Raw genomic sequence first — 26997 nt, forward strand, 5'->3', positions numbered from 1 at the left:
TAAGCAGATTTGATACCAACATGGTGGGGAAAAAAAGACAGCTTCTCTCTTTAGCTATGAAGTTATTGCCTAGAGAATCCTGTGGAACCACTATTTGAAGAACATGTTCTGCCATGTGTATGTAAAAATATTCTTGCTATGTGTGTGGTAGTTTCTGAAATGCACAAAATTTGAGTGGGATCAGCTTGCCTGCTGCTATAAATGAAATTGGCCACACTGCATTGAAGTTAGCAATGCAAATTAACCATATCTTTGTTGTGTTTCTTGTTCTCATGTTTGAAAGTGGAAGAGCTAGTGACGTCAACGACATGCTGTATTGTACTGGGGCTATCCCATGCACAGTGCTCTTCCCTGCCCACATTTTATCTTCAAATACTGACTTTCTCCTATCCTGTACAGCTAGACCACTGAACGCTAGCAAGCTGCTGAATATCCAGAAGCAGCATGCCCGTAACAGTGTGTGCTTGCTTTCCAGTTAGAATGTATTGTTCTCTCTTACCTCCCCCCAGCTGTTCCAAAAATCACGTGTTTTGTGTAAGTACGTACCAGTGTCCCTTCTCTGCTACTCAGAATATAACTTCCATTCTTTCCAGCCCATTCCCATTTTAAAACAAATATTGTTGTACAAAGTACCTGTACTAAAAAATAATAATAATAAACTATTTACACAGTCTTTAACTTTGTGTCTCAGGCCTTTTTGGACTACAGAACTCTTCATTGGAAAAAAAAGTACTTAATGTACCTAGGGGGTGTAAACATCTGCATTACAATTGTTCCAAAATTGGAAAGTTTTTTTTAGCTTTTTCAAGAAAATGTTGTAGATTGCAATCACCACTGGAAGGCCTATTTTATCCTCCCCACTACTCATAAAAGAGTCCCATATCACATCCCAAGTTCTGTGGACAACTTATAGGAGGATAGTTGTGTGGCGTGAATGTTGGGAACCTGCAAGTATTACCTCCCAAGAAGCAGAGATTTATTTATTTATTTATTTATTTATTTATTTATTTATTTATTTATTTATTTATTTATTTATTTATTTATTTATTTAATACTATTTCTATACCGCCCTTCTCCCGAAGGACTCAGGGCGGTGAACAGGGCAAGAATAAAAATACAAATTACAAAAGTTAAAACAAGATTAAATAAATGCCCACATACTAAAATACATCTTTAAAACCTAATAAAATAACAATAGCAAACCCCCCCCCAATCCCCTCATCAGGCCAGGCCAGCTTGTTCAAAAAAGTATGTTTTTAGCTCGCGGCGAAAGGAGCGAAGGTCGGGCGCCGTCCGGAGCTCAACCGGTAGCTGGTTCCATAGATCCGGGGCGCCCACAGAGAAGGATCTCCCCCTGGGGGCCACCAATCGACATTCTCTGACCGGTGGCACCCTGAGGAGGCCCTCTCTGTGGGAACGCACAGGGCGGAGGGAAGTCGATGCCGGCAGCAGGTGTTCCCTCAGGTACTCCGGACCCCTGCCATGTAGGGCTTTGAATACCATTACTAGTACCTTGAATCTCACCCGGAAGGCAACTGGTAACCAATGCAGCTCACGGAGCAGAGGTGTAACGTGGGAGTATCGGGAGACTCCCAACACAACTCTCGCGGCTGCATTCTGTACCAGTTGGAGCTTCCGGGTGCCTTAAGTACAATTTTTTCTACAATGCCATGTTATCGTTTGGGTATACATTGAAGTATGAGCCCAGTTTATCTTTTCTCTCGAGATTTGGGCCAATAATGAAGGTTAATTAGAAGTTGTTAACAAATGCAGTTTGGGCCAGTCATTCTCTCTCATCCCAACTCACCACACAGGGCTTGTGCTGGAAAAATAAGAGGACAAAGGTGTGTTGTATGTGTTCGCCGCCTTGAGTTGTATGTAAAAATAATAAAGGTGCAGTATAAATGAATAAACAAACATCCATAGAAAGAAGTATTCCTCAACTTATAAGCCTTCATTTAGTGGCCGAAGTTACAATGACACTGAAACAAAGAGACAACTGGACCTCACACTTAGGACTGTTTCAGCATCCCCATAGTCATATGCTCAGAATTTTGGGCACTTGGCAAACATGTGACCCCAGGATATTTCAACCATTGTAAATACATGCTGGTTGCCATTTGCAAACTTCCCAGCCAACTTCCAACAAGCAAAGTCAATGGGGGAAACAAATTTGCTTAAAGAACATGCCCTTCCCTTAACAATTGCAATGATTTGCCTAACAATAGCGGCAAAAATATAAGTCACTTAACAATCACCTTGCTTAGCAATGGCAATTCTGGTGCCAACTATGTTCACAAGACAACAACTACCTATATTAAAGAGTTTGCAAGTAAAGCATACTGTATGTTGATCAAATGAGTAGTGTTTCAAAACAATAGCATTATAAAGCTGAATGCTGCTGCTGCTGCTACTGAAAGAGTCATACTGCTTTCTTTGCTAGTCTGCTTAGTTTAACAGGAAATTATATCATTTGCATTATCATTAACAAAATTCCCTTTTTATGACAAAAATAAATCTCAGCATTTTCTAATTTTGAAGTTTTTGCTACTTACTGTACTTCCTTAAAACCTTTTGGAGCTGGTTTAGTTTATATTTGATAATATAGTTGTGTTATAATATATATTATAAATACATAATACATAGTTATATTTTATAATATAATTTAATAAAGAAATGGTACAAGGTTCTGGGCTGTGATTATGGGTAAGCAGTACTTTAACATAGTGTGGAAATTCAGCCTTTTCTTAGCACACTTGGTTAGTGAATCAATATGTTAAGATCTAAATTACTTTATTTGTTGGATAGGGCATGTCATGTAAATATATCAGCTACAAAGTATTACAACTATGGGACAGGAAAACACAGCCAGATGACACCCAGTAGGAATTATTAAATGTTTCCTTATCTCCCAATGTCTTTAATTGACAACTTCCCCAAGTATAACAACAGCAGCACATCCGACGCAGTAGGAATGTAGATATTTGAGTACAGACTCAAGCAGGACAGTTCCTTTTGTTGATGGCCCAGTAAGACACAGGAGGTGCCCTCCAGTGAAGAGACAGCTTTCTAGTCTTCCACCTTGTTTCATAAGGAAAAACCTTTCTGCTGCTCATTTACTTATTAAAGCTAGAGCATCAAGCACCAATTCAAGCACCGTAAAAAGACACTGAAGCTTCCAGTTGTAATAGAGGGAAAATGCTAGTAGGTTTATAGAAGCTTGCAAATTCACCCCAGAATCTGTAAGAGATTAAAAAAAACATGGATAGGAAAATGGTTTCTGTTCTTCGAAGCACTGTAATGGTTCTCATGTTCTCCTCTGCAGTTTTTTGCAGCTCCTTTAGCCCAGTAACACAAAAGTAACAATTTTATACAACTAAATCTGGGATAAATTTTACAGCTGTTACACAGCTCCTTACCATCTCTTTCCAGGTTAACATACTAAACAACCTTAATTTCCCACTGTTTCTTTAGCCATAATCTTTCACAGACTGTGGTAGGACTGCATTTTGCAACAGATAGAAGCAGTGTTTGTAGTACACGTTCCTCTATGTTCACCAGCTGTGTTCACTATTTTTTAGACCTATGTACAATAAAGCAGCTACAAAAACAACATACAATATGTCTTAGCAGTTGCAGTTCTGTTCCAATTAAAGAGAGACGCGGTGGCTCAGTGGGTTAGGACGCTGAGCTTGTCGATCAGATGGTCGGCAGTTTGGCGGGTCGAATCCCGAGTGCCGCGTAACAGAGTGAGCACCTGTTACTCGTCCCAGCTTCTGCCAACCTAGCAGTTTGAAAGCATGTAAAAATGCAAGTAGAAAAATAGGGACCACTATGGTGGGAAGGTAACAGTGTTCCGTGCACATTTGGCGTCTAGTCATGCCAGCCACATGACCACGGAGACGTCCTCGGACAAGTGCTGGCTCTTCGGCTTTGAAACGGAGATGAGCACCGGCCCCTAGAGTTGGAAACGACTAGCACGCATGTGCGGGGGAACCTTTACCTTTACCTCCAATTAAAGGGATTGTACCTAGTGCATGGTTAGTCTTGCACAGGGCTGCCCATTTTAGTTCAGAGGCATGGGAAATTGAATCTAGGATGCTAAACTAGCCATACAGTTTGAAAACACTAGATCAGGGGTAGGCAACCTTGGCTCTTTTATGACTCATGGACTTCAACTCCCAGAATTCCTGAGTCAGCTTCTGACTCAGGAATTCTGGGAGTTGAAGTCCATGAGTCATAAAAGAGCCAAGGTTGCCTACCCCTGCACTAGATTGTCCTGGCACTCCCCCAAATTTTTTATAAAGTTCCAGGCAATGAAAAGTAGATGGCTGCAGCTGCTACAGGACCAGTCACTTGTGAGTTACTTCATTGTCAATCTAACACTGACACAAGAGTTCTTCATTCTCAACCAAATCCGTGGAATAAGTAATATTTCATTGAGAATTAAAGATAATTCTACATATGTATCATCTGACAGAGTTGGCCCTCATTGCTTTTGTCACCACTGTATCCCGGTCATATTTTCCCACAAACATTCACAAATTCAGCTACCTGTGTCTCAGGAGAGGCTTCTAGGGCAGGAAACTATCTGCAGGGCTGGTTACATTCAAAGCTGAGGAAATATCCAAAGTAGTGGAAGCAGCTGTTTCTTCCGGAGCTGGTAGGTGAAATGCAATAGAATATAAATACGTCATCCTTTTTCTTTCTCCAGCCGCCAGTCCTGCTTGCTTGCTTGCTTGCTCTCAGTGTAGAATTATTGCTTCTTCCACAAATGGGCAAACTTGCCTTCTACTATTTGTTCTAGGTTTATTTATGAGCATCTATGTGTAATTCCTGCTTCTTACTGTTACGTATGAGGTCAAACAAAACTAGCTGAAATGTACAACAGTCCCGATTTGGCTCAGAAGCAGTGAACAGGAGCTTTTGCACAAAGTCATTCACTGAAATATTTGAAGAGCACTTGGGTAGAGAAAACTGCATTTTAGGGTGTTCAAGCCAAACTAGGGATACCCGTGGAAGAGTGAAGAAGACCAACTTTGGTGTGAGGGGAGAGGAGCCAAGGGAACTGTGCATCCTTACTGAATTGCAACTCCCATAATACTTTGGGGAAAACACTCTAGAAAAATTATAAAGCCAATAAAATTGACTACATTGCTTTATTCACCTGCAGAGCTGAATTGTTTTTCGAAGCTAGGAATCAAGTACCAAAAAATAGTTACCAAGGCTGACTACCTTACCTTTCTCATTTGCAAGTTGGGCCTTCTTTCTGTCAGCCATCTTACCTAAGAATTCAAGGATAGAGGTAACATATGAAACTTTTAATTTTTAGAACTAATTTTATTTCCAAAGCAAAACAAAAAAAAGCACGGTAAAGGATATACAGTATCTGACAAACAATTTGAAGAAAGAAAAAGGCCATGGATTTCGGTATGCCATGGATTTAACTCCACTTTCTGACCTCTGTTTTGTGTCATTTAAGTTGCCTTTTTTCATGGTGAGAACTGGATTTGTAAATTACACTTATGCACAGAAAGCATTGTACATCTTGTCTGCCTATTATAAGTAACATTATAAAAGTAAAGGTAAAGGTTCCCCTGCACACGCGTGCTAGTCGTTTCCGACTCTAGGGGCCGGTGCTCATCTCTGTTTTAAAGCCGAAGAGCCAGCACTTGTCCGAGGATGTCTCTGTGGTCATGTGGCCGGCATGACTAGACGCCAAAGGCGCACAGAACACTGCTACCTTCCCACCGTAGTGGTCCCTATTTTTCTACTTGCATTTTTACATGCTTTCGAACTGCTAGGTTGGCAGAAGCTGGGACGAGTAACAGGTGCCCACTCTGTTACGCAGCACTCGGGATTCGACATACCAAACTGCCGACCATCTGATCGACAAGCTCAGCGTCCTAACCCACTGAGCCACCGCGTCCCTTAAGTAACATTATACTGCAAGCCATTTCTTGTAAGAGAAAAAGTGCAATGTGGCAGAACCAGAAGGCTGAGTAATTTTAACTATAGATCTTCACCTAAACACCATGTTCCCTTTCCCTGATCTTTCCATTAATAAAACTGCAATTATTTGTTGTCCATTTAAACACCTTAATTCATTACTATACTTAAGCCTAAGTACATAATTTGGTTTCTTTCCAGTTTTTCCCCACTTTCTGTGTTGAGTCTGAGGCCTTGTTAAAACATCATGTACAATAATTGTACAGCCTCTGTAAGAAAGACAAAGTGATGGGAAATTTAAGAGGTTTAAATCTTTCCGGAAGGGTTGGTTGGGGGGGGGGGAGAAGGGGGAAGTTCAATTCCATGATAATGGAAATTCAGTTAAAATTATCAGATTTATATATTCCAGAAGTTGTGAATGCTCCAACGCTGGAAGTTTTTATGAAGAAACTGGACAACCATTTGTCTCAGATGGTATAGGGATTCCTGCCTAGATGTTGGATTCGAAGACCTCCAAGGTCCCTTCCAACTCTGTCATTCTGTTAAATTCTGTTAAATAGCCCACATTTATTTTATACAATTCAAAGCAGCATACATAATTCTCCCACCTTCTTTTTTCCCCTACAACAATTGTGTGAGGTGGATTGGGCTGAGAGAGTGACTGGCCCAAAGTCACCCTGCTGGCTTTCATGCCTCAGGAAGGAATAATAATAATAATAATAATAATAATAATAATAATAATAATAATAATAATAATAATAATAATAATAATAAGTAGTAGTAGTAGTAGTAGTAGTAGTAGTAGTAGTAGTTGGAAGGGACCTTGGAGGTCATCTAGTCCAACCCCCTGCTCAGGCAGGAAACCCTATACCATTTCAGGCAAATGGCTGTCCAGTCTCTTCTTAAAAACGTCCAGTGTTGGAGCATTCACCACTTCTGGAGGCAGGTTGTTCCACTGGTTAATTGTTCTAACTGTCAGGAAGTTTCTCCTTAGTTCTAGGTTGCTTCTCTCCTTGACTAGTACTCAACAGCCTTCTGGTTTCTAGACCAACACCTTCACCACTACACCAAACTGCTTATTGCCATATTGTTATATATATAGTCCCAACATAGGTCAATACAGCATAGTTATCAAGCAATGTTAAGGAGACTTTTGTGGGTGGGGGGGAAAGCTTATTTTTGAAAATAGATATTTATTTAAATGATTACCAAAATGGACACAAATTTATTGGGGGGCAGGGTTTATGAGTAGAAAGAAAAGAAGGAGGAGAATCATGCAAGAAAATAACAGTTTCTGAAAATGATTTTTTGAAAGCTTATTGTTAATAACACCAAGACTTAACAATAAATATTACTTGAATGCGTTAAAAGAAAGACATTGAAGTACCAGATTGGAACATCAGCTGACAGAGGTTAATATACTTGCAATAGAAAATTTCAAGGCAGATGATAGTTCTCATTTATTTTCAATGCAGAAGACTTTGAACAGCAATTTGTGACTGAGGTTATATTTTTCGGGAAGGCAAATAGTTCTCACAGGAGATAACAATGAGCCCTGGTGGCAGAATGGCTAGAATGCAGTATTATTGCAAGCTAACTGTGCCCACAGTCAGGAGTTCGATCTTGACAGGCTCAAGATCTTCCATCCTTCCAAGGTTGGTAAAATGAGGATCCAGATTGTTGGTGGCAAGAGGCTGACATTGTAAACTGCCCGGAGAGTGCTTTAAACTGCTATGGGGTGATATATAAGTCTTGCTATAGCATTGTAGAGGTTATTGACAAATTGAAAAATAAGTCCCCAATTCAGATGCTATCCATCTGAAATTTCTTATGGAATAGTAAATGTATGAAATTGCACCTCCTCTCACAAAATCACAGAATTTGGTCCTTTTGGAAGTCTCTGTGTTGAGATTTTCTGGAGGAAATTCAGGGACCCCCATAAAATCACAATCTGAACTTTTAATTTTCAACTTTGCATACTCGGTCCTGATAGATTTGCAATAGATATGATTAAAAATAAATTTGTATTTATTTAATACATCTACAGTACAGAGGCTGCATAGTGCCATCCCAGAAGCAGGCTCTGTTTTGGAACCAGCCACAATTCATTGCAGCCACTACCAAAATGACAGTCACTACCAGGATGGCACCAAGCAGCCTCTGTGTAGGAAGGCCACATGGTGGATCCAATCATGAAGGAGATTCACAGAGAAGGGAACTAAGCGGGGAGGGTGTGGGACCCAGCAGGGTGGGAGCATTGCCTGTAGGGACCCAGCAGGGCAGGAAATGGAAATGGGGTGCCTCAGGGTGGGGGAGGCCCATGGCAGGCCAGGTGTGAGGTAGAAAGGTGCTACAATATGAGTCTCGGCCTGCTTTAGGCCTCCCAGGGCCTCCTCCACCCAAGGCCTCCCATGCTCCGTTTAACAACTTTCGCAGTCCCCTAAAGATCACAATAGGGAGAGTAGAAATTGTGGTTGCTAAGTGAGGCAATCACAGTGCCTTACTTAACAACCAGTACAACCTATAACCATAACAGGCAAGCTCCATTTACAATCATAAGTTGAGGACTACTTGCACATAGCTACCCATTTCACAAACATACGACTTTGGGCAGCATAAACCACAATAGTTAAAAACTCCCTAGCAACCTAAAAATCAGTTAAAACTGAAATAAATAGATAAAACCTTAGAAAGTGAGAGAACAAACTACACTCAGTCTCATACAACCGCTTCAGGCTCTCCCTGAGATTCCCAAGGCTAGTGAAAAAAAGGGACTTCTGGAAAGCTAACAGAGATGGGGCTACTCACCTCGGGGGGGGGGTGATGTTCCAGGAGATGGGGGCCACAGCAGAAAAAGCCCACTGCCTGGGTCCTGACAGATGGAGCTCCTTTGAAGATGGAACCCACAGCATAACCCTCCTGCCTTACAGTGCTCCAACTGAAGCTTCTGGAATACTCCTCAAGGGTACCCCCATGTAGAACCCATTTCAGTAATCCAAACGGGAGGTGACAAAGACATGAGTGACTGTGAACAGGGCCTTCCAATCAAGAACAGGTGCAATTGGCACATCACCCAAAGCTTTACAAAGGCCTTCTGGTCTCAGTGCAACCTGCTATTTGAGGAAGAGCCATGAGTCCAATAGGACCCCTAACATAGCCACAGGCTCTATATGGGAAAGTGCAACTTTCTCTAGAACAAAAGATAGAAGGTCTCCAGAACTTGGAGGTCCTAGAACCCCATAACATTTGGTCTCATAAGATTGAGTTGAAGCCTTGTTTTCCCCATCCAGATCCCAGAGCACCAAGAGAAGACCCCCATGGCATCATTCAAACAGCCATTGCATCACACATGGCATCACTCAGCCCAGTTATACATAGCTGGATATCATCAGCATACTAATGACGCTTCAGCCCAACCAACGGATGACTATGGCTTCATATAGCTGTTACACAGGAAATGAGAGAGCACTGAATCCCATGGCAACTGATGCATATTTATGACAGCTGCAGTGTCCTGGTATAATCGCTTTTGTGACCTGCTGACAAGCAAAGTCATTGGGGAAGCTAGATTCACTTACCAATGTGTTACTAACTTACCTGCAGTGATTCACTTAACAACTGTGGCAAGAAAAGTCGTAAAATGGGGCAAAGCTCAATTGCCTCGCTTAACAACATACATTTTGGGTTCAGTTGTGGTCCTAAGTCAAGGACTGCCTGTAACATCTAAGCTATCTCTGTAAACTGCCAATTGACTGCTTGTCAGTTAGGTTGCTGTGCATGTGAATAGTTACATATGAAGCAGGTGCATCCTTTAATGACATTGCTGTAATTGTTGATATTATTTTATTGTTTAGTATTGATAAGCATTTAAGCTGTCTGGTCTCTGGTTATAATAAACTATCTTTTTCTACATTACAGTAAAACTATTATTAGATTCCTACTTAGATTTATATAAATAGTTTTACAATATTTTAAATGTTTTATATTTAACAATATTTTAATTTAGTCAATTCTTTGTGATCCAATGGATAGACTTTCAAAAAGCATTTGAAAATATGTCTCATTAAAGCTTCCTGAGGAATTTATGTAGATTGATACTGAGGATTACACCAGTAGACAAATGTAGTAGCTTCATAATCAGGGATGTAAGATTATTGCAATTCCAGGACACCTTTCCTAGTCTGTCATGTCAGTTCTAAACTCATAGGCAGTAGCCATAAAAAATACGAAATCTATATTATGATTCATTTATTTTTTTCTACAAAGCTAGAATGCAATTACATTTAGACTACTGCCTAAAGTTCTGATAAATGCATTACACATACACACACACACAAATTATCAAGAGCTGGAGCTATTTCTGTAGGGGAAAAGTTTATCTTCTGGCTTTTTAACACTGGTAATTGTAAAGAAATAATAGCGTTGTATAAAATTATGGGGAGAAACTAGACAACAGGTCTCCTGTAGTTATAATACTATTTGGCTCATAAAAATTATTGTCTGGAAGTTCCCATCAGAGGTGTACGGATGCAATAGTGCTCACAAAGTTAACACTTAATGGGCCTTCATTGTCCTCTGGTTGACCATTCTGGGAAACACCAGGTTGAACTAATAGGCCCTTCATTTGGTGTACTGGGATGAGATATTTTTTGTCACAAACTTTGGCAACAGCCAGAAGGAACATGGAATAATGTTAGCAATAGCATTGAAAACTGTCCTTCTACATACGCGTCTGGGAATGAATGAACCAGAGGCCACCAGTGAGGAAGATGCCAATGATGAATGCTGAAAAGGCTAGGCCAGTGACAGCTGGGAGCTCCAGAACTGGGGGAGTAGTAGCTGCAGAAAAGTTGGAAATACATGGAATTAAGAAGTCTTGTTTGGTTTGCCCAATAAAACCTATTGCAAAATATGAAGCAAGTCCCCAAAATTAAAGATTGCAAGAAAAAAAAACCTAAAATCAAGGTCCCATTCATTTTAGTTCATTTCTTGAAACAAAGAGGAAGATTGTTCTGACTCTTGCAAAAGAATCTTCTCATTTCAAACTCGGTGGATCAAAGTTGGACAGATTTCAGAGTTGTGGGATCTGTTATTTGGGGAATAACGCATATATTTTGAATTAGAGAATTATAAGCCAGCTAATAATTTCCAGCATGATAATTGAGGGTATACAAAATCCATTTGTGTATGTTCTGGAGAACTTTGGAATGCCTGATTTTTTCCTCTGCATGCTATACCAAGAGACATTTTGGAATGGCAACAAATCAGGCAACAAATGGCATGCAATTCAAGCAGCCAAACAGCTACTTTTATTAACAGGCTATTTACAAATTAAATAGGGGTCTTAATTTGTTTGGTACTGCCAGAGGTGTTGTTTTATAGTGAAATTATATTTCAAAAATCTCTTTATTTTACTGTTGCTCCTGTTATTTTTGCAATTCTGTTTTTTTCCTTAAATATTATTAGCCCTAGTGACAGAGTGATTTGAATACAGTATTGCAGGCTAACTCAGACAGGAGTTTGATTTTGACTGGCTCATGGTTGACTCAGCCTTCCATCCTTCCAGAGTTGGTAAAATGAGGGCCCAATTTGTTGGGGGCATTATGCTGACTCAAAACAGCTCAGGGAGTGCTATGAAGCAGTATAAATCTATTGCTATTGTATTTCATTCACAGCTTATCTCTAAGTCCTTCTTTTCATTTTCTCCCTCATTAATAAATATTATTTTGTTTATATTTATTTCCTTCCACCTTGTGTGAAGAGTTCTTTTACCTTTCAGATAGCTAGACAGGTCTTAAACAATTCCCTTCTTCCTCCCTGTCCTGGGTAACTCCTTCTTGTAACATTAAAGAGGTGACCTTATAGATAACATTATAGAGATAAAGAGTTGTCATCTGCTTTATCTTTGGTTATGCTCTACTCTCTTCTTCTCTCTGGCATCTTAAGATCATAATTCACCCTCCCTCCCACTGCCTTCCCAACCATCAAATGTCTTTTTGGAAGTCTTTGAAGTGTCCTTTGAACTCCACTGTTTTCTGTCACCTAGATGTATAATAACTTCTCCTGTAATGGACAGTACTTCCATGTTCTTGTCAGTCTTTGTCTTTCACCTCTCCCCCAAACAATAACTAAATTTCTAATAATGTCTTTTAGACTCCACATCTCTGCTTATGTGTGTGATTCATGCAACTCGGGTCAACATGACAAGAACAAATTTGATAACCTTGGACATTCTGTCACAGGAGATACCCAGAGTGTGATCAGGAGGAGATTCAGTACAGTCTGCTCCTGAATCAGTAAGTTTTGCCAATCCCTAAGGAGAAGTAACTGGAACCATACTGTATTGTTAAACAAATGGAAGCCTTCTTCTTCTTCTTTGTACTACTATGGAAATAGAGCCAAACGCATACCTTGAAGAAAAACATTGTAGAAGGAGTCATTGATCTGGCCATATTTGAGCCTTTCCATGATACAGCTATGCCGCTACTTCTCCCTCTCCCCCTTGCTTTTTCTTGCTAGGGGCAAGAAACTCTAGGGGCCGGTGCTCATCTCCGTTTCAAAGCCGAAGAGCCAGTGCTTGTCCGAGGACGTCTCCGTGGTCATGTGGCCGGCATGACTAGATGCCAAAGGCACACAGAATGCTGTTACTTTCCCACTGTAGTGGTCCCTGTTTTTCTACTTGCATTTTTACGTGCTTTCGAACTGCTAGGTTGGCAGAAGCTGGGACGAGTAACAGGCGCTCACGCTGTTACACGGCAAACTGCTGACCATCTGATCGACAAGCTCAGCGTCCTAACCCACTGAGCCACCACATCCCTTAAAGTCATCCTTAGATGTTCTGATATTAAAGTTTTGCCCGGTGAACAGCAAACACCCCATGACAATCATGGGTAGAGTCTCCAATTTGGTTGGCCATCTTATTGATAGATCTATCTGGTGAACCACGGGGTAGGATAAGTCTGGTATCTTTTTTTAATTAATACTTAATCCTCAGCTCAGAGACCTGAATCTGCCTGAATTGTACATGCTCGACAGTGATGGAGAGCTGTAAGATGAAATATGTGAGAGAGATTGTTCTCTTTCTCTGCTGCTTCACAGCACAACCCCTAGCCATGCATGGTACAGCACTAAACCCAAGTTCAATAGCAGAACAAACAACAGCTATAAGTCTGTCATAAGTCTAATACATAGAGTTGAGTTAGAATTAGCTTGCATAACTGACTTTCTACATCTGTCTTTAGTTTGCTTGATCTAGGCCTGAGGACTGGCTAGGAGACGCAGCAGATAAAACAGCCCCTCATCCCAATCAGCTGATCCCCACTCTGGGAGAGGCAGGAAATGAAAGAGAAGCAAGCTCTGGCACATAGATAAACCTGCCGTACAGCCATTTCTCAAAATAATTGCCAGTTGTGATAGTACTCTGATTGGCAAATGCTTTTCCTGTCAGCTGGTGGCACTGTGAAAAAGGTGGCCTTCTTTGTGCGGGAAATACATTATCCTCTGGCTGCACAAGCCATGAGTAGATGCAATGGGGACCAGCAATGGGACCAGCAAGGCTTATCTGCTGGTTCATAGATGGGAGTAGAGCACTTTAAGCGAACTGCAGGAAGAGCCCTAGGATCTCTTCTAGAAGAGGAGAGGGAATTCAGATTCAGAACTATTTTCCAAATCCCAGGAAACATGCTTAAAGAAGTAAGACATCAGCACATACTCACTCGGAACCTGTACCTTCTGCAACTTCCTTGCATCCTTCATTTTTCCTTGCTGCTTAGCTGAGGAATTATCTATGGCAAAGAACGTAAGAGTCAAGGAAGGAGAGGTTAATAAAAACATAATCGGGAAATGGCTTCCATAACTGCATATTTTTTGAGTTATTTCGGCCCACCTAATCACTGCTATATGATAATTTAGGCAACTAATAGGTCATCAGTAAAAGATGTTGCCTGTAATTCGGTGTGAGGAGTTGCACAAAAAAAGTGTCATATATCTCTAAATTTTTATTCATATCTTGAAAAGGGGTTGTGAGGACTGTCTTCCCCAAATGCAGGCCCTGGAATCTCTTTGGAGCTAGGGATGTTGTTCTCCAGAGCCAACGTCCAAGTGCCTACCTGGCTTCAGACCAGGAGAAGCAGATCTGAGTGGAGTTTCCATGGTTACCATGATGGGCTTTGTGAAGGTACGCTGGAAGTCCCCACTGGCTGGCTCTTCTCTCCTGCAGGCTTTGTTTTCAAACTGGCACTGAAACGAAAATCTGTCTCAAAGAGTATCTCTTTGCCAGGGGAAAACATCTGAACCAAACACAGCTATCTTTTTCAATAAGTTCATTAATCTAATTTCCCAGATAGGTTACATTAAGCAGTTCTGTGCAGAAACTCATTTCAGATAAATTAAGAAGCTTCCCTTTTGCCTTGTCCCCAAGTTCCCAGTTGTTCTTAAGCACTACTTTCCCACACTTTCGACAAAATGTATGCCATACCTCAGTGATCAAGCACCTGATTTGCATACAAAACCTCCAAGAAATGTGGAAGAAATATGAGTGTCTGATATCCTGTCTATCCGAAGGGTCACCCTGAAGCTTGGTGAGTAGGTTGACCTAACCTAAGACATCTTAGGTCAAGACAGCTTCAGAGACAGAAAGTGAGTGTTTGCACAGAGCTCCTGGACAACTGTTAAAAGCTCATTTCCCTCCTCTAAAAGGCTAGAGACCTTGGGGATTGAACCACTAGTTTTTCCGGAGTCATGTTGTTCCCTGCTGCAGAGAGTCAGGCGGCAATGTAAGAAATGAATGGAGTCGTTGGAGCGAGGCTGGAGCACAAAACTTAGTCGTTGCCGTTGGCGGTATCTTGGGGGCAACACCTGGTCCTGAACGGCCCATTCAGACGCTAACAGGGTAACATGGGAATCAGTTGCACAGCTATGCTGAATAAGCAGGTATGAAGATACCACTGAAGAATCTGAAGAGGCAGAGATGAAGCATTGCTGGATGGTGAAGCCAAGACAGAAGTGATATGTGAGCAACGTTGCCTGGAAGACAAAACAACAACAACAACTTGCCATAGAGTTAGCAAACCCAAATGCTTGATCTTTAAAGAATGGAGTAAGGATCAAAGAAAGCATCGGGGGGGGCGGGTGTCTACCTGCAAGGGCTGAAGCTCAAATATAGGCAATCATATCATCTGGATTTTTCTCAATGATTATCATAAACAAGGCTGTAATTGTTTTTCTTAAAAAAAACTCTCTCAAAAATGCTGTCTGGCCAACTACACTTTATACTATTTCCTTGTAACAACTGGACAATCGTAACAACCATCTTTGGCAAAATAAAGGCCCATTTATTGAAGGCTTTCCAACTGAGAAGTCTAACCTGAAAAATGAATTCAACCCCCTTTTTCTTCCATAATTGTTACCAAAAAGAAAAAAGAATATTCACTCTAGTGACCAATCCTTGAAAGAGCCTAGAAGGAGCCTCTAATTAATACAGTCTTTGAAATCTTCTTTCCCAAGTTTTTTGGGAAAAGAGCAAAAGGCTCCAAAGCTGATGCCCTCTAGCTATGCAGGACTTTTAAACCCATCACCTCAAGCAGTATCTAAATTTGTACTTTAGAAAGAAATAGGCAGACTCTGGCCTAGTTAAGGTGAGAGGTGCTGGGAGTCCTGGCCACAACTCCTGAAATGACACAACTTGGGAAAGTGAAATGGCCTCGCACTATTTTAGGGACAAGAACTTTGAATTTCAGCCTTTGCACCAGAAGTCAACTTTTTCACACTGAATATCAGTATTACTTCCACAAAGACCCGGCTGTTGGCAGAGATGATACAGAATCCTGGTTGCTTGACAAAAGCCTCAGAGCTGGACACTTCTAGGCTGAGCAGGATATCGCCATGTTGAAAAGGGCGGTTCTGTGACTTTTTGGCTTCTGAGGAAAATGTCTGAATTGAAGTAGAAAAGATAAGGGAAGCTTTAGGAAAGAAAGAGGTTTATGTCTGGCACAAGAGTGCAATTGTAAATATCTGAGTCACAGACCCACTGCACAATTTCTGCCCACATAAAGTCTGAACTTCACAATGCTTTATGAAGTTTTTCTTCTAAATCTCAGATAAGTAGTACACTGAAGCAGCAGCCCATTTGCTTTCTGTTTGTGCCACTGGTATGCCAACAGTTAGGGCAAGTCATCGCTCATCAGAGAAGACACTGAAGTCTGAAGGGGAAACCAATGAAATGCTGGAACTTTTTCCAAAGCAAGTTTAGCAGTGGACCATTAGCAGTGCCTGGCTTCCTTCCTTCCTTCCTTCCTTCCTTCCTTCCTTCCTTCCTTCCTTCCTTCCTTCCTTCCTTCCTTCCTTTTTGATTAAAAAAAGCTGCCAGTTTCCCATTCTAACCCAAGTAACAGGGAGAATAGCCAAGCATCCATCATTAGAGGAAGATGCCTGTTGATGGAGTCAGTGGAGGAGGCTCATACAAAAGGTCTATCAGTGAAAGCAACAAGTCCTCAAGGGCCTCCTAGGACAAGGAAAGTGATTGGCGCTTGTTTTCCTGGCACAGAGGGAGAAAGCATCAAAGGGTAGACAGCAATGGGGCACCAACTACCATTGAAACCAAACACTTGGCTAGTATTGTGGTCAAAGCTAAAGAACAAACTGAAAACTTTACAACAATTTTTCAAGTCATCTCAAGGTGGATTCAGCAATGGAAGTAAGCAATATGGAAGAGCCCTAGGACTGTATCTGATGTCATGTATGTTACGCTAATGAAAGGATACCCATCAGTGGAACTCAGCCTCTAAATGGTAAGATTCTGGGGTGGAGAAGGCCTTTGGGTCAATTCTTCCATTTAAAAGACTCTCGGAGTGACAAACCCAAGAGAAACCTTGGCTCTCATATTTTATTTATTTATTCAATTCGTTTGCTGCTCATCTTGCCACAAGGCTTACAACATATAGTAAAAGCAGTAAAACCACAACAATAGGTATTTCTAATAACAATAAAAATACAAATTATAATGAAAAGAAGATGTACCGGGGGGGAGGGGGGAGATGGTTTTGGTCTGTCAACCACCTCCATATGCTTAACCGGTATTGAAAAGCAGGGCGAGAAATATTGTTGGAACAGAAAAATCACCAAGCATGCAAGCTAAGGCTTAAAAGACTTCGTGTAAAGTGTTCTTTAGCACTGAGATCGTAAATGTACCGAAGTCTATGCTAAGTCTACAGGTTTACCTCTAAAAACTAATGTATTCTGTAAGAATGTCTTGTGCCTGGTTGTTGAATGGGTTCGTTTCAGCAAGGACCTGACACTTTATCTGTAAGTAGCTGTCTATTCATTCTGCTCAGCCATTCTTATCAACAAATGCTTGGCTGGCCAGTTGCATCACTGTTTGAAGCTGCTTCGTATGTTCGTGCAATCTCTTACAAATGGTGTTCCCGCTGGCAGATGAGGATCTGCCCCATCCACTTTTCCACATGAACTCTTATTCTAGGAGACCTATTCTCTCCCTAGGCCTGGAACCATCTCATCTAGTTTACTTACTTTCTTTATAGCCTTCTTTTCCTGCATGGGCTTTTGAACCCCATAGCATAAATCAGATTCAACTTTTTCTGTTTCAGCTGTGGGCAAGGTAGAGAGAACCGAACTGTCCTCTTCCTTCGGCTTCTTTTCCCAGCCTCTGGTGACAGCCTCTGGAAAGTGCTGTCTCTCAACTGCAAGTTTGGAGGCAGGCAAGAACATGGGCCTAAAGAGCTCGCGATTCTCTGGAGGAGCAGGTGTGGCCTCTGCAAAGAGAAAAAAGGACAAATCTGAAATAGAGCACAACTCTTTGCGTTACAGACAACTCCTCCTTGTTCGTAGGTGAACTCTTTTTATGTATTACTGAAGACATAGAGGTTTGAGTTTCAGTACAACATGATCCTCTCAGTATGCTCAGTGGAGTAAAGAGGTGGGATGATCTCTATACAGTAAACTCAAACTGTCATTCAGTCATGAACGTCATGAAATACTTTATACACTCAGCCAAAAATGTAGAGGCACATTCATCTACTGGGCAGGGCTGAGCTGTCTGTACATAGTGCCAGGACAACTAAGTTAATATAATGTGTCATGTTACATCTCACTACAGTACCCGTAATGATTCTGCAAACTCTATTTGGCATTCTAGCAGCGCCCTCTAGAGAGCCATGGATCCAGTACCATGAACTTGAAGAGTTACCAAAAGTTCTTTTCTAATCTTCTAAGCTAACTACAGCATTAGTAGGCAATCTGCATTAGAAACTGAAATTTTAATCACAATGGTTCCAAATACCAATCTATTTCCACCAAAGGGATGCCTTTTACTGGCTTCAAATTCTCCAAAATATGAGAAGCCTGACTTGAGGCCATCCAGCTAGTTAAACTAATACCATTTTCCAATGGATCTTCCTGCCAAGATTTCTGCATGTGATATGAAAAACAAATAACAACCAACTTTTTAGCTTAGTTGGATGGGCTTTTTAAATCGTTATGCAAATCGGAGTGCAACAATTGTTTTCCTTGCATTTTCTCTCTCCCCATCTTTTCCAAAGAAACTCCTTTATAAATCATGGATATTCAGCTGCATAATTTTTAAAAATAATTTCTCACTCTCTCTTCCATTTAATGGGATGTTAAGCCCATCTTTTGTGCTCTTAAATATTTTGCAGGTTTGCTGGTTGCCCTTTGAGCATTTGGACTGTAAATCTAAAGTTAGGCATTTGAAGAGATTGGCTGAGAAAATCCTTGCATTGAAGGTCTCTTAAGTAGCTGGCCAGCCTAGGATGCATCAGAAGATTCATCTTTATAATTTTTTAAAAAATATTATTATTAAATAATGTAATATATTAATATCAAATAAAATCTGAGCCATGTGTGATCACATTTTTTGAGCTCATTGACAATCTGCGATACATTGCTTTAAAATATTTTTAACAAGTTCTCTGCCTTGAGTTGTACATTTTAAAAGGCAGGGAAAAGATCAAATAATAATTTTCATCATCTCACACAGATGACAGTAGGCTTCAACATCTGTCTCCTTGGTCTTAGTTTAATCCCTACTCCATACTGGGTACAGTATATTCACCATACAGTGTGGCCTGTCAGAAGAGATTCGGTTATATCAAAAAGTCTGAATAAACTATTAGTCATAGTCAATTGTTTAAAAATACTTATGACAGGAAGATATGATACTTCAAAAATCCAAGAAATTGTAATATTTGGGGGGGGAGTGCTTTCAAGTCAGTCTTGTCTCCTGGTTTACTACGTGGAAAATCTACCTCTTTCTTGTCGTCTCAGTGCAGGAAGATAGGGTAGCAATAGTCTTTTTGCAGAAAGAATTAAGACTGGAATGCAGAAGGTATTGCAAGATGAATTTCCAGGATAGAAGTATAACAATGGTGGCCCTGTCCCTCATGATCATTGCTGGCATGTTTCCAAACTCTTTGGTGAATGAGGTGTCCTTGGTGCTCTCTGAGCTTGCTTGTTTTCTTGCAGATGTTTCATTACACGAAGGAGGTAATATCATCAGTGCTAGTAAGGAGTGCAACTTGCTGTACTGCAATCCTTAAATAGCACTGATGATGTTACCGCATGCGAGTTGTGATGGGGGTTTCCCGATACTCCCATGTAACACCTCTGCTCCACGAGCTGCATTGGCTTCCGGTTGCCCTCCGGGTGAGATTCAAGGTGCTGGTGATGACCTATAAAGCCCTAAATGGCTTGGGTCCAGGATATTTTAGGGAACACCTGCTGCCGGCATCAAGCTCCCTTCGTTCTGTGCGCTCCCACAGGGAGGGCCTTCTCAGGGTACCGCCGGCAAAAGATTGCCAGCGGGTAACACCCAGGGGGAGGGCCTTCTCTGTGGGTGCGCCTGCCCTTTGGAACCAGCTGCCCGTAGAGCTCAGGACTGCCCCTGACCTTCGTTCATTCCACCGGGACCTGAAGACCTGGCTCTTTGAGCTTTCCGGCCAGGACTGAGAATTTTAATTGTAATTTTATTTTAATTGGGTTTTAATTGGAGTTTAACAGGGGTTTTATTTTATTCAAGGACTAAATTTAATTAATTTTAATTGTTCTTAACTTTTGTAATTGTATTGTTGTACTGTTATTTTAAATTCCTTGTGAACCGCCCTGAGTCCTACGGGAGAAGGGCGGTATATAAGTCCAATAAACATAAACATACCTAGTTGGGCTAATGAAACGTCTGCAAGAAAACAAGCAAGCTCAGAGAGCACCAAGGACCCTTCATGTCAGTCCTGAGCCGCAAATATTCTCCTTTATTGGTCTTTGGTGAATGCTTTCTCCACCTTAACCCCTTCAGCAACTACCTACCATTCAGTCCAACAATCAGAAGAAATCTGTTCACCCGCTCGGCTTCAGTATAAGAAGTGAAGGCTGGTAGCTTCTGCTCTGCTGCATATTGTAAAGGATCTTTAGCATTAGCCAGCTCAGGAAGCGTCTGCTGAATCACAGTGAGAGGCTGCTTCTTTTGGGGGTTGCTGACTGTGACGTTATGTGAAGCCTGGAATGAAAACAGTCCAGATGGACAAGTTCACAGCACTGAAGAGCAACAGTCAGCTCAAAGGGGAGGCGGGCTGGGGAAATCAAACAGTAACTGTAGTGCTTATAAAGGCTGCGAGGCAGAAAAGCAACTCCAGCCTTTCAGCAATAAGGAATAGCTCCTGCTGGGAACAGGGGCACAGCCAGGAAGCTTGACCCACTTTACCAAACCCGGAGTGACATCCAGCCAAGGAAGTACTGTTTGATCCCAGGGAGAACAATGGTACATACCAGCTTACAGAAGATAGTGGGTGAGACTGCCTGATTCTGCAAATATTTGTAGTTACATTTTGCACACGAGAAGACAAACAGTGTCAATACCAATCTACCAAGAGCACTTTTGCTGAAAAGAGAGCACTAGGGAAGCCTAAAGTGTGCTGCAGCAGATCTTGCCCGTACCAGTACATGCAGCTGTCCAGTGAAACAGTGGACACGAACCATCCATTGGGCATCTCTTTCACTCTTCAGGATCAAGAGGAGCCCCTGGCTTGGAGATCTTCCAACCGCATGAAGCTCCACAGTCAGATGGGCCAGCCGGGGCCTGGAAGAGAGCAGACTGCCATCCACACCTTTATTATCAGACCATCAGGCTAAAAATTATGGAATCAGGTCTGTGCTTCCATGAATTGCTAGGAATCCTTGAAAATCTCTCTCTCTCTCTCTCTCTCTCTCTCTCTCTCTCTCTCTCTCTCTCTCACACACACACACACACACACACACACACACACACACACACACACACAGACACACAAACAACACACGGTTTCCACCACATCCAAAGTGAATTATATTTGCAAGTCATTTGTGATTTTTATTTCATCCTCAGGTACTTCAAGATAAGCCATTTTGATGCAGTTTAGCTTTTGCCTGTTTTTTGCTTCCTGCTCCATTTCCCACCCAACTCCAAAGAACAATGTCAGCTTTTCATAATAGTCCAGCGTCTTCTAAATATAAATGGCTTTGCTGTGTTATTTCCAGCCACACATCAACCCTGGACCCCCTGGGCAAGGTGCGAGTGCATACCTGGGGGCAACCCCTTTGGAAAGGATGATGTGAACTTCAAGATCTTGAGGAGGGTCAGGATTCTGGCAAATCCTCAGTGGCTGCAGTTGGCGTTCGGAGGCAAAGTGCTTGGGAGTTAGGAAATTCCTACGCAATTTGCAAGTTGCCTGGGCAGCCCCACCTATTGAGGGAAGGAAGAGAAGAAGAGAATTAAGAATGTGTATAACCGCTGAGGTGTAGGGTCTTACTAAGGAAAAAAAGCTTGGGTTGCATCCGCTAATTTAACCTCAAAGACCTTACAGTGCAACTCCACTTTTTTGGTTGGCAATGGGTTTTCTCTTGTCATTGTTGAGTTCACATAGGTCCCTGTCTTTATTTCACTGACATTCAACCTCTACTGTATGTCTGATAGGATCCACCTAAATTGTAACCTGTATATTTTTTAGCATAATTATTCATTTACTAATTCATTTAATTCAATCATTGTTCATTTAACACTATTATTGATTCATAAAGGTAAAGGTAAAGGTTCCCCCGCACATGCGTGCTAGTCGTTTCCGACTCTAGGGGCCGGTGCTCATCTCTGTTTCAAAGCCGAAGAGCCAGCGCTTGTCCGAGGACATCTCCGTGGTCATGTGGCCAGCATGACTATACACCAAAGGCGCACAGAACGCTGTTACCTTCCCACCGTAGTGGTCCCTGTTTTTATGTGCTTTTGAACTGCTAGGTTGGCAGAAGCTGGGACGAGTAACAGGCACTCACTCTTTTATGCGGCACTCGGGATTTGACCCGCCAAACTGCCAACCTTCTGATTGACGAGCTCAGCATCCTAACCCACTGAGCCACCGCGTCCCTATATTGATTCATAATTGCATCTTATTCATGTTAGAAGTCTGGTTTTCCTCCTTCCTGAAGCCCTTCTTTTTAGGTCTAAACTCAAAGGCTCCTTTCTACCTCCCCCTCCATACACAAAGAATCTGTTCACACCCATTTCACGGCTACTCTGTTACACTGCTAAACCCCACATCTTCTACCTCCTGCATGAAGACCCTACAGAGTACATCCCACATTCCCATAGAAACAGCATGAAATTCTGAGGACAGTTCTGCTTCCGTGTGGCCCATACCAGGCCCCAGGCGTGTGTAGATTGTATTGACTCCACGATACTCAGCCAATGAAGTCACCCCTCCATGTTTCCTGCGTGCCCACTTAAGCAGGCCTCTCGCAGTATCTGGGAAGTCGGTCTCTGCAAATGCCACCTGCTGAGGGGCTGAGATGCTGGAGCCCAGAGAGACCTGGAGACAAGGGAAAGATAAGGGGAAAAAATCTTGGCCTTAAATTATTTTGATTCCCTCAAGCATATCTCATTTTTACTTTAATCTGGGAGATAGTGACAAGAGCTACATGTACAGGCCCACTCAAACCTAGGGTTATTAGATATCTGAACTGTTGTGACTCAGGGCCAGCCTGTGGGTCCGACAGCCGGCTCCGATGTATCGGATGACTCAGATGAGGGGGAGGAGGGAGACGAACCGGCTGATGATGGTTTGGAGGCTTTGCAGAGCCCTCAGCCGGGGACCTCTTCTCAGCTGCGTGAGCCCGATAGTGCGGAGGATGATGACCCACAGCTGGCCCTGTTCAAGGACGCCCGACGCAGGAGGCAGTCGAGCAGGAACAAACAAAGAAAGGCTGTGGGACTCCTCGGGAGGAGGCACAGGGAGACCACGCCCTGAGCTCTCAATAAAAGGAGTGTTTGGGGAGGGGCTGGTTGCTGAAAGCAACTCTTTCGCTTGAGGAGTCAAGCTCTAGTGTTTTTGTTTCTTGTTAATTGAGTAATAAATCTTGGCAGACGCCTTTTAGCCTTGGACGCTCTCCAGTCTCTTCTATCTGAATAGGGGTTTGCCTTACTACAAGGCCAGAAGAGGGCTGGTTCAGAACATGAACAGACAAAGGAGGGTACAGACAAACAGAGAGGGCAAAGGGGGGCGGGCAAAGGGGGGATACACTGTTTAGCTTTTTTGACATCTGTGACAAAGGTTACAGTGAAAAATTGCAAAAAAAATAGTACTCAGGTCTACTTGTATATGAGGGGTCCTTGGTTCTCTCTGAGCTTGTTTGTTTTCTTGCAGACGTTTCATTGCCCTAATTAGGTAACATCATCAGTGCTAGTAAGGAGTGCTGTTTGCTCTCGCTTTATATTCTGGTATCTTGTCTGTCTGTGTGGGTGGGGGTGTTCTTAGGGATTCTTTGGTTGGGCTTTTTACTAATGGCTCTTTGGCAGTTTCTTGAAAACAGTATAAACATCCCAACCAAAAAATCCCTAAGACCGCCCCCACCCACACAGACAGGCAAGAAACGAGAATATAAACCGAGAACAAACAGCACTCCTTACTAGCACTGATGATGTTACCTAATTAATGAAACGTCTGCAAGAAAACAAGCAAGCTCAGAGAGAACCAAGGACCCCTCATTTCAACCCTGAGCTGCAAATATTCTCCTTCACTGGTACTACGTGTATATGAAATTACTTTTTTCCAGCATCAGAAAGACTTCTGATTTTTCAATTGCAGGAATGTGCTAAAGCTGGTTAGGAGGCTCAAGAAGTATCTTGTAGATCAGGCATGTCCAGCCTGCAGCCAACAGGCCCCCGACCCCACAAGATCTTAATAACAAATATTAAAAAATAAAGGAAATTAGTTATGTATATGCCTTAACTAAAGGTAAAGGTTCCCCCGCACATGCGTGCTAGTCGTTTCCAACTCTAGGGGCCAGTGCTCATCTCCATTTCAAAGCCGAAGAGCCAGCGCTTGTCTGAGGACATCTCCGTGGTCATGTGGCCAGCATGACTAGACGCCAAAGGTGCACGGAACGCTGTTACCTTCCCACTGTAGTGGTCCCTATTTTTCTACCTGCATTTCTACATGCTTTTACATGCTTTCTACTTGCATTTTTACATCCTATACCTTAACTAGAAGGACGCGGTGGCTCAGTGGGTTAAGACGCTGAGCCTGTCGATCAGAAGGTTGCCAGTTTGGCGGGTTGAATCCCAAGTGCCGCGTAACAGAGTGAGTGCCTGTTACTTGTCCCAGCTTCTGCCAACCTAGCAGTTTGAAAGCACCTAAAAATGCAAGTAGAAAAATAGGGACCACTACGGTGGGAAGGTAACAGCGTTCCGTGCGCCTTTGGCGTCTAGTCATGCTGGCCACATGACCACGGAGACGTCCTCGGACAAGTGCTGGCTCTTCGGCTTTGAAACGGAGATGAGCACCGGCCCCTAGATTTGGAAACGACTAGCACGCATGTGCGGGGGAACCTTTACCTTTTACCTATGCCTTAACTATTTTATATGCAGCCCAAGACAATTCCTCTTTACTTAATGTGGCCCTAGCAAACCAAAAGGTTGGACATGCCTGTTGTAGATATTCAAAAAGCTGGATAATGTTTGAATTTAAGGCTATGCCTTCCTGCTAGGTGGAGGACATGAGGAAAAAAAAGAGGCCCTCCTTTTGCCACACATCTGAAAATCCTATTGCTATCTCACTGACTCAGTTCTCCCATCCCTATGGTTGAACAACAATAAGTTATTATACAAGATGATTCGGAGCTCAAACAAATATAGATGATGGTGGATTTTATATGTTTTTAAAGCACTATTAAAAATTGATTTGCTACCAATCTATTCTTCGTGCTAACGTTTTGTCCATCATCTTTAATTTGCTCAGGGAAAAGTCACCTCCTCTTCGGAGGTTCCAAATGTAACATTCTCCACCTTTGTCCTGTAGAATTTCCTGTCCAAATTCTGTTCTCACCTGGAAGGTCCAATTTTTTCCAGGAGAAGATGACAACATCCATTGCACTGGCTGCTGGGAGTGCAATACAAAGATGGGGGCCCAGCTCAGAAGATCTGGAGCCCACATAAGAGTTACCTGAAACAGGGTCAAACAGATAAAATCTCTTCACCACAGACCTTCTTTTTGGATTACGTTCTGTGTATCTTTATATAACAGTTCTTGGAATACCTTCATCTGATAAACTTATATTTATCTCCAATTTTGGAAGAACAAGATCTACAGAGATAGTCTAGAATTCTTGAGGGTATCTGAAGTATGGCAAATGTAATTAAAATTAGTTTAATAGTTTGCCTTGTTGAACAGTAGCCGTCCAGAAATCTGGATGCCCTGATTAACCTGATAGATTTTTGTAAGGCTCTAAAGACCTGGCTTTTCCTCCAGATATTTGGGCCTGGCAGTTAGGTGAGTTTTGCGGGGATGTTTTTTGCTTTCAGCAGTTACTGTTTAACCAGGGAATAATTAGTTGATGCTGTTATGATTGTTTTAATCTTGGTGTGCTTCCCATAATAACAGCTGGGAAATGGGAGGGGCATATAAATTATTTAAACAAACAAGCAAACAAATTGCCAAGCTGATTCATATTTGATGAGGTCTTCCTTTTTTCTTTCTTCATATCATTGTAAACAAATAATGTATAAGCTACCAAATAATTTTAATTATTAGAGTCACCCTTCAAAAGTTTTACTGCATAAATTACAACTTGATGAGAGGAGAGAAATTCATTTTCCAGACTTGCAGGACTGTAATTGCATGTTTTTTGTACTTTCTATTTTAAGTTGGAATTTAGCTCCTAGAAATTTGTTTATCAATTTTAGGTACCGCCCATCTCACTCTCAGAGTGACTCTGGGAGATGGGCCGTTTAAAAGCACAGGGAAAAATAAAAATCATATAAAAATGCAGTACATTGGTAAAAGGAGCCAGGTGGAAACATAATTAAAATCAGTTAAAATTTAAAAGACAGGTGGAGGGCCTGCTGCTGTGCAGGCCCCACGCAAGTTGGCAGTCTCTTTCGAAAGACCAGGAGAGAGGGGGACCACCTCACCTCTGGGGGAGGGAGGATGTTCCAAGGGCGGGGCAACAGGAGAGAAGGCCCTCTTCCTGGACCCCACCAACTGAAATTCTTTAACTGAAGGGTCCATAGCATACCTTCCCTGCATGACCACATGGGACAGGCTGATGTGATGGGGTTAAGACAGTCCCTCAAGTCACTGGACCCCATGCTATGTAGGGCTTATCTGAGTTCTTATCAGATTCCAAGACAGATTTTGTGGGAATCGCACTCCTCCCAGCCCAAGCCAGCATGGCAGTTTCCAGGTGGGAGCTGCGTCAGAGGCAGCCAGACCATGCAGAGCATTAGCCAGGTTTCTCCCCTTAACCCCTCCAATTGCCTTGTACCTGGGCTTTGACAGGCCCTCCTTTGCGCAGGCTGATGACATGCACTTCCTGACCCGTGGAGGAGAGTCCCTGGCTGGTACATCCTTTGCCTCTTCGCAAGACCTCCCAGAAGCCCAGGATAGGATGGGAGGTGGATGCAGACTCAGGCAGACAAGCGAGATGGTGCCAGGTAACTGCAGAGCAAAACAGAGATTGTGCCTCTGGAGCCAAAGCTGCCTTCGCTCTGTTTCTCTTCAT

General features: G+C 42.3%; 1 protein-coding gene across 1 annotated transcript; it reads right to left on the reverse strand.

The window, feature by feature from the left end:
* Positions 1-2501: 2501 nt before the first annotated feature.
* LOC310633406 (transforming growth factor beta receptor type 3-like) lies at positions 2502-26997 on the reverse strand (the record flags this gene model as incomplete). The annotated part of the gene is made up of 15 exons (XM_083351112.1): positions 2502-3240; positions 4555-4660; positions 5241-5285; positions 10678-10788; positions 13665-13733; positions 14058-14187; positions 14656-14973; positions 15733-15879; positions 17476-17717; positions 20284-20473; positions 20911-21052; positions 21535-21694; positions 22640-22808; positions 25323-25439; positions 26761-26997. The coding sequence occupies 14 exons, from the start codon at positions 26995-26997 to the stop codon at positions 4575-4577; spliced, it is 2163 nt and encodes a 720-aa protein (XP_083207238.1). The 3' UTR covers positions 2502-3240; positions 4555-4574.

The sequence above is a fragment of the Vipera ursinii genome (assembly GCF_947247035.1).
Source record: "Vipera ursinii genome assembly, chromosome: 2".
Lineage (NCBI taxonomy): Eukaryota > Metazoa > Chordata > Lepidosauria > Squamata > Viperidae > Vipera > Vipera ursinii.